We start from the raw sequence: 8,084 nt of genomic DNA, 5'->3' as shown, positions 1-8,084 counted from the left end.
CCCCATGGTCAATAATAACAATATTTGTACAATATTCGCAAACCACGTCGGAACGATAAAGGTTGAGGTTCCAGATAAAAGGTCACACAAAGCCGGAAATCAGATATGATACAAATTCATCAAATTGTGCTTGAAATCTAAATTTGGTTTATAGTCTGAGTATAAATGGAATATCTTTACTATACTTTAGCGAACGGCATCATGTATTGTTCGATGTGAGGTCCTTCAATTTTTTCGGGAATTTCACTGTCGTCTGCAATGATTATCGTCATGTTTGGGTAAAACCTCCGAATGCTATCTATCAAGACTCGAAGCTTGTGATATCTTAAGAACGTCTTTGTTGTAATGGTGACCAGGGAGTTGATGTTACTGTCTGGAACAAGGAAAGGGCAACGCAAGTTAGTTGAAGAAGAAAAAATATGGTGAAAGTGTTTGTAACCCAAAATCGGACTAAATTTACCTTGCCCAGGATCAAACAATCGTGGCATCGGGGGCTGTCTGATACGGATCGGAAATTCAGCAGTGTATTCTTCAAACTGAAAAGACACTTTGTGTAAAATGAAAATAAAAATCTAGAATAATCACAGAACAACATATTTTGTGAGTAGCAGATTAAACAAAAAAGAAATCACTGATCGGTCGTAACAAGAATAGCAGAAGCCATCATGTGACACGAAAATATTTTATTCCAACTCTTAAAAGGAATGAAGAACCTTACTCTTAAATCCATTATTACCACAGTCATGCTTGTCCAGAAATTTTGGTCATTCCATTACAGAATTGATAGTTTATGTTGTGACCATCTAACCTCTTCGTCTTTTTTTTTGGCTGTTGTATGAGATAGTTTGACTGTTGACCCTACTTTTGAGTTTCTTCCACAAAGATAATGAATGAGATGATATCAATGCCGGAAGAAGTACGGTACTTATCCAAGTGGATAAGTATAGAGAGACTGTCGCATGCTTCCCTCGATAGTATCAGTAAGAGTGAGGCCTTTAGCAAATACCCTAAACTCTTATCAATCTTTTCTGGAATAGTGGCATTGATATCGCCGAACGAAGTTCCAGTTTCCCAGGTTGAAAAGTACATTTTTCATTTTCCTGATCTAAACACTCATGATTTCTGTGGATATTTATCAGTCAGTGCAGACCAAAAACTCTATACTTATCCACTTGCATAAGAACTGTACTTCTTCCAGCATTAATATCATCTCATTCATTATCCTTGTGGAAGGAACTCAAAAGTAGGGTCAACAGTCAAACTGTCCCATACAACAGCCAAAAAAACCCCAACCAAAATCAAACTTTAGTGATGATGATGATGTGAGGGATGTAGTAACTGGTGCATCTGCTGAATGATTTTGTGCAGTTAAGATTCTATACTTGTGAATTGGGCCAAGAGAGCAAATATTTCAAAACACTTTGCCTGCATAGTGAGAACGCTCCTGTGATGGTTCTCAGTGTGGGCTTTGTGCTTTTTTGATACTTCTTTGTGCGCTTCAGTCTCTTGCTGCATGCAAATGAAATCTTTACGCTGTAATAATAAGGATCTGGACAAAGCGTGAAACTCCCGGGTGGCACGGTAGCACAGTGGTTAGCACTGCTGCTTCACAGCTCCAGGGACCCGGGTTCGATTCCCGGCTTGGGTCACTGTCTGTGTGGAGTTTGCACATTCTCCTCGTGTCTGCGTGGGTTTCCTCCGGGTGCTCCGGTTTCCTCCCACAGTCCAAAGATGTGCAGGTTAGGTTGATTGGCCAAGCTAAACAAATTGCCCTTAGTGTCCTGGGATGTGTAGGTTAGAGGGATTAGTGGGTAAATATGTAGGTATATGGGGGTAGGGCCTGGGTGGGATTGTGGTCGGTGCAGACTCGATGGGCCGAATGGCCTCTTTCTGCGCTGTAGGGATTCTAAGATTCTCCCGACTGCCACAATAATTGGCGGAGTGTGGGAAATTGCGTGGGGTAGCTTGCTGGAAGAAACTGGAGTGGAACACTCCGCTTTTCAGACTTTTGTGATACGTCAAATTATTTTGGGAAGATTTCCCCCTATTTTTGCCATTCGTCAAGTCTAGGACTCAAGGATAGAGTCTAAAACTTACAGCCAGACACACGAAGAGTGAAATTAGGAAATGCTACACACAAAGGATAGCACCATGTGAGAAATGGAGGGATTCATTGGCAGAGAGGGCTTTCTCCCCATTGGAAGACACCTTCTCACCCTTTACGTCAACTCCTCTCTCCACACACTCCTAATGGGACCTGATTATTGGCTCTGATGAGCTTGCCCCAGTTAATTCTATTTCTTCTACTGGGATGTACTGGCAGGTCCGAGTGGCGGTGCTAGTACTGAAGATCTGCTGGTTTCCGATTGGCCAGCATTGCTTGGAGATGACATCTGCCCTACAGGACCCAGTAACCCCAAAGCTGACCAGGCAACTGTCCGATTGGCTTTTGATCACATTGGAACCCTTTGAAGTGGCCATGTTGGAGTTGCCATGGGGTTTGGCAGTGGATGGACCCATTCATTTGCGGGATGTGATTGGTTAGGCCAGCATTTATTGCCCATCACTAATTGCCCTTGAGAAAGAGATTGTGAGCTGCCTTCTTGAACTGCTGCAGTCCCCATGGCGTAGGTACACCCATAGTGCTGTTAGGGAATTCCTGAATTTTGACGCAACGACAGTGAAGGAATGACAATATGTTCCAAATCAGGATGGTGGGTGGCTTGGAGGGGGACTTCCAGTTGATGGTCTTCCCATGTATCTGATGTTCTTGTCCTTCCAGATGGTAGATGCTGCCTAGGGATCCTAGGTGAGTTCCTGCAGTGCATCTTATAGGTGGTACACACTATTGTAACTGTGGGCGGGATTTTACGACCTCGCTTGGGCGAGGCTGGAAATTCCCACCCGAGGTCAACGGAGATTTCTGTTGTCTCGCCTGTGCCATTTCCGTGGCGGGCGAGGTGGTAGATTTCTGGCCAGTGTGTCTGTGCTGGAAGGAGGGAGTTCTTGGATTTTGATCCAGTGACATTAAATTCAGCCCAAAGTATTTCAACAATAGATTGCATCCATATAGATGTTTAATGGAATAAAATACTGCAAAGTACTTTAAAAAAGGGTTGACAAAGAGAAACTGACATCCAGCCACACAATGAGATATTAGGACAGGTCGCCAAAAACCTGATTGGAGAATTGGATTTTAATGAGTGTCTTAGAGGAGAAGAGAGAGTTTGTGAACCAGCAAAGTTTAGGGAGTGAATTTGAGAGCCAAGGGCCCAGGCAGGTGAAGGTACCACAACCAATGGGATTACAAATGATGTTGTTCAGAACAGTGCATGGACCTTGGAGTGCTACAGGAAGGTACAGAGGTCGGAGGGAAGCTACGGAAGGATTTGAAAACAAGAATGGAGAATATTAAAATGAAGGCATTGACGGACTGAGATCCTGGGTGGGACTTCACGGCCACGCGTGCCCCAAGGCCGGAAATTCCCGCCTGAGGTCAATGCACCTTTAAATGGTCCGCCAGATTTTCTGTCTCGCCCGCTACAATTCCCATGGTGGGCGGGACGGGAGAATTCGGCCTCCGATGTAAGTCAGCGATCACTGGGGTGATGATGAGCAAGATGTGGTATGAGTTAGGATTCAGGGAATAGAATTTTAAATGAACTCAATTTTATAAGGGTGGGAGATGGGAATGTTGCCAGGAATGCATTGAAATCACCAAGTCCAGAGATAGCAAAGGCATGGATGGGGATTTCAGGAGCAGATGAGCTAAAGCAGGGACGGAGATGGATGATGCTGCATAGGTTGAATTCTTGGTGGTTGAGTAGATCTGGATGCAGAAACTCCATCAGAATCAGTAGAATCCCTACAGTGCAGAAGGAGGCCATTCAGCCCATCGAGTCTCCACCGACAACAATCCCTATCCCTGCAACCCCATGTTTTTACCCTGCTAATCCCCTGACACCATGGGTCAATTTAGCATGGCCAATCCCCCTAATGTAAATATCTTGGGACACGAAGGGGCTATTTAGCCATAGCCAATTCATCTGACCTGCACATCTTTGGAGTGTGGGAGGAAACTGGAGCACCCAGAGGAAACCCATGCAAGCATGGGGCGAATGAGCAAACTCCATACAGTCACCTGAAGCCAGAGTTGAACCCGTGGTCCCTGGTGCTGCGAGGCAGCAGTGCTAACCACTGTGCCACTGTGCCGTGAAGTTTCTGATCAACAAAGTGTACCCATTCTGTTAGCAGGAATATCTCTATTCATAATGAACCATAAAGAAATATGAAAATCTTTTTATTTTTAATGCCTGCACCATGTAGGAAGATTGGAATAAGTTGCCAAGGAAATGGGTTAATTTCATGTTCAGAATGAACTGGAAGACAATTTGAGACTACGTTAACAAGTAAAAGATGAAGGTCTGTACTTACCTACATCAACTGTATTGATGTGATATTTTTTGCTAGTGTAAGTAATATGTTTGAGTACAACATTGATGAATTGCAAACATGGGCTTGTTACTGTTAATTCTTTGTCACCGAGTCCATTTAACACACCCTCAGGAACATCAGCAATTGTGTTAAATACACCTTGTGTAGCTTTTAGTTTCACCTAAGTAACAAGAAAACAGATCATTAACCTCATGTCATGCAATGCATTAAATGTGGTGTAGAACCTTTAAAATTCTATAAGCATCCTGAAAGATAGCGGCAGCCAATATCTGTCAAGTGAAGAAATGCAATTCTCTGTCTGTTGTGGCTCACTTAGTAGCACTCCTGTGTTTGAATCACCAAGTCTCAGATTCTTGTGTGTCCCCCAGCACAAGATTTCAGTGCTTGTTCCAATGTAATGATGTTGGAGGTGTTTTTCAGACCAGACGTTTAAACTTCTTTTTTTGAAAAATGCCTAGGATGTCAGGTTGTGGTGAAAAATACTATGCCACCCCAAGGCTCTCTTTCTCCTTTCTACAACTTGGAATGGATTTCCCCACTTTGGGACTGTGAATTCTGGAGAAATGTGGGGTTAACTGGAGACTGCTATTATTTCAGATAATCGAAGGCTGTATGGGTTAAAAAATGCAATTTGGTGTTGAGTTTATGTAGTTTATATAGGGCGGCATGGTAGCACAGTGGTTAGCACTGCTGCTTCACAGCTCGAGGGACCTGGGTTCGATTCCCGGCTTGGGTCACTGTCTGTGTGGAGTTTGCACATTCTCCTCGTGTCTGCGTGGGTTTCCTCCGGGTGCTCCGGTTTCCTCCCACAGTCCAAAGATGTGTGGGTTAGGTTGATTGGCCATGCTAAAATTGCCCTTTCGAGTCCTGAGATGCGTAGGTTAGAGGGATTAGTGGGTAAATGTGTAGGGATATGAGGGTGGGGTTTGGGTGGGATTGTGGTCGGTGCAGACTCGATGGGCCAGATGGCCTCTTTCTGCATTGTAGGGTTTCTATGATTCTATGATACAATAGTGAGTTTTAAGGAGCATCTGAACAAATACATGAATAGGATGGGAATAGAAGGATAGAGTCCCCGGAAGGGTTGGTGGTTTTAGTTAAGTCGGGCAGCATGGTCGGTGCAGGCTTGGAGGGCTGAAGGGCCTGTTCCTGTGCTGTAATTTTCTTTGTTCTTTTTTCTTTGTTCTTTGTCTGACAAATACCTCCCGACTCATTACATGGGAGCAGTAGCATTGGATTTTTGTGCTCATGACACAGGAATCTAGGTCAGCAGGAGTCAGATGTCTGGTCAGGCAGGCAGCATGCAAACATCCTGTTGCTTGTCTATCATTATGATTGCAGTTGCAGCAAGTAATTAAGAAGGCAAATAGAATTTTGTCCTTCATTGCTAGAGGGATGGAGTTTAAAAACAGCGAGGTTATGTTGCAATTGTATAAAGTGCTGGTGAGGCCACACCTGGAGTACTGTGTTTTGGTCTCCTTACTTGAGAAAGGATATACTGGCACTGGAGAGGGTGCAGAGGAGATTCGCTAAGTTGATTCCGTAGTTTAGAGGGTTGGCTTATGAGGAGCGACTGAGTAGAATGGGACTATACTCATTGGAATTCAGAAGAATGAGGGGGGATCTTATAGAAACATATAAAATTTTGAAGGGAATAGATAAGATTGAAGCAGGGAGGTTGTTTCCATTGGCGGGTGAAACCAGAACTGGGGGCCTAGCCTGAAAATAAGGGGGAGCAGATTTAGGCCTGAGTTGAGGAGGAACTTCTTCACCCAAAGGGTTGTGAATCTGTGGAATTCCCTGCCCAACGAAGCAGTTGAGGCTACCTCATTGAATGTTTTTAAGGCAAAGACAGATAGTTTTTGAACAGTTAAAGGAATTAAAGGTTATGGTGAGTGGGTGGGTAAGTGGAGCTGAGTCCACGAAAAGATCAGCCATGATCTTAATGAATGGCGGAGCAGGTTCGAGGGGCCAAATGGCCTTCTCCTGCTCCTAGTTCTTCTGTTGTTGTGTTCTTATGTGTAGCCCTGTTGACTGGCATCACAGTGAGCAGGTATCTGAGTGACTGCGTGAGTTACAGTTAGACTGCAATTCTTAAAGTCACCTCTTAAAGGACACTGGTGCATTGGCGGCTGGTCAATCTTTTTCGTAAGAGTCTCACAGAGAAGGAATGAGGCTACCAATGGAGCAGCAGGCCAGAGGGAAGACTCCAGGTTCTCTGACACAGCACTGGAAGCCATGACCAGGAGGACAAAAGTAGGCTGTTTCTAATGGGGTCCAGGAGACCCCCAAGGGCACACTCTGCCAAGGGAATGGGAGCACATCATCTTGGGGATAAATTCAAGAAGTATGGTTCCAAGGGCGTGGCTTGCAGTGCAAATAAAAGTTGAATAACCTTGCCTGGATAGCCAAAGTAGGTGATGCATCTTTAAATGTGATATCCTGACCACTCACCTGAAGAAGGGGCTTGGAGCTCCGAAAGCTTGTGTGGCTTTTGCTACCAAATAAACCTGTTGGACTTTAACCTGGTGTTGTTAAACTTCTTACCGAATAAATTGCAGCACATTCCCTGACACTCTTCATTCTCTCTTGCAAGACAAAATTGCAAGGAACAGGAAGGTTCATTAAGGAGCTGGCAGGGGAGTGCATGCTTGCATCAACCGAACCCTTTGGAGGAGATGGTGCTCTGAATCATTTGCGTAGGATGGTTAAGGCTGTTGCAACATGTGTTGTCAAGGATATCCAGTGTGACAGTATATTCCTGCCTTAATTCAAGCTTAAGATGATATGACCTTGGAGCTGTTGCCTTCCACCCAACACTTTATAATGCTGGAATATTACTGGCACGCCCGCCCCGGAATTGGGACGGGTGAGGCTCACAGAACGGAATTCTCCATTGGTCTCGGGTAGGATTTTACCAGCCTCGCCCAAGTGAGGACATAAAATACCAGCCTTTTTCTCTCACCCAAACCAGCCCTCAATTATTTCTACTTTCAGATACGCAGAAGCTGCTGCCAGGTTGACAGCCATTAAGAGCAGGAGTAAAGGTATCCATGGAAGAAGGGATTCCTTTTTAATTAACCTTGTTGCGACCAACTGAAGGCATTGGGTAAAGCTCATTCCTCCTCATCTGGGACATCAGAAAATTGGGTTTCTGTCGGGAAGTTAACAAATCGGGGGACTTTATCCAGAGTCTGGTCATAACTGCAGGCATGCCACAGAGCCACTGGTCATTGCCAAGGACCATGGTGGAGTCCAGCTTCAACATGGCACAGGATTTTGTGCATAGCTTGGAGCACATCCTTTCCGGTGTACAAGTGATGTCTAACACCATGACAGCACTAATGGACCCAGCCATGGTGCAGCGTCTGGTAATCAATGCTTTGGCTTCCATTGCAGCACAGGCTGATGCTGCCCACCACGGTGGCACAGTGGTTAGCACTTCTGCCTCACAGCGCCAGGGAACCGGGTTCAGTTGCAGCCTCGGGTCACTGTCTGAGTGGAGTTTGCACTTTCTCCCCGTGTCTCTGCGTGGGTTTCCTCCGGGTGCTCCAGTTTCCTCCCACGTTCCAAAGATGTGCGGGTTAGGTTGACTGGCTATGCTAAGTCGCCCCTTAGTCACAGGGGGA

General features: G+C 45.1%; 1 protein-coding gene across 5 annotated transcripts in view; it reads right to left on the bottom strand.

Annotated features, from left to right (window-relative positions):
- Positions 1–142: 142 nt before the first annotated feature.
- The window catches only part of LOC144500964 (beta-1,4 N-acetylgalactosaminyltransferase 2-like), a 29,955-nt gene continuing 22,013 nt past the window's right edge, over positions 143–8,084 (bottom strand). For 4 of the 5 annotated variants that reach the window (XM_078224461.1, XM_078224460.1, XM_078224462.1 and 1 more), the window contains exons 6-8: positions 4,435–4,615; positions 461–547; positions 143–373 (exon numbers count right to left, since the gene is read on the bottom strand). In XM_078224461.1, coding sequence (XP_078080587.1) covers positions 180–373; positions 461–547; positions 4,435–4,615 — 462 coding nt within the window. In that variant the 3' untranslated portion in view covers positions 143–179. The remainder of the gene's footprint in view (positions 374–460; positions 548–4,434; positions 4,616–8,084) is intronic. The other variant, XM_078224464.1, reaches the window with a different exon arrangement.

This window comes from Mustelus asterias, chromosome 11 (genome assembly GCF_964213995.1).
Source record: "Mustelus asterias chromosome 11, sMusAst1.hap1.1, whole genome shotgun sequence".
NCBI lineage: Eukaryota > Metazoa > Chordata > Chondrichthyes > Carcharhiniformes > Triakidae > Mustelus > Mustelus asterias.
The sequence above is the reverse complement of the archived record's forward strand: the minus strand, read 5'-3'. Positions and strand labels throughout refer to the sequence as shown.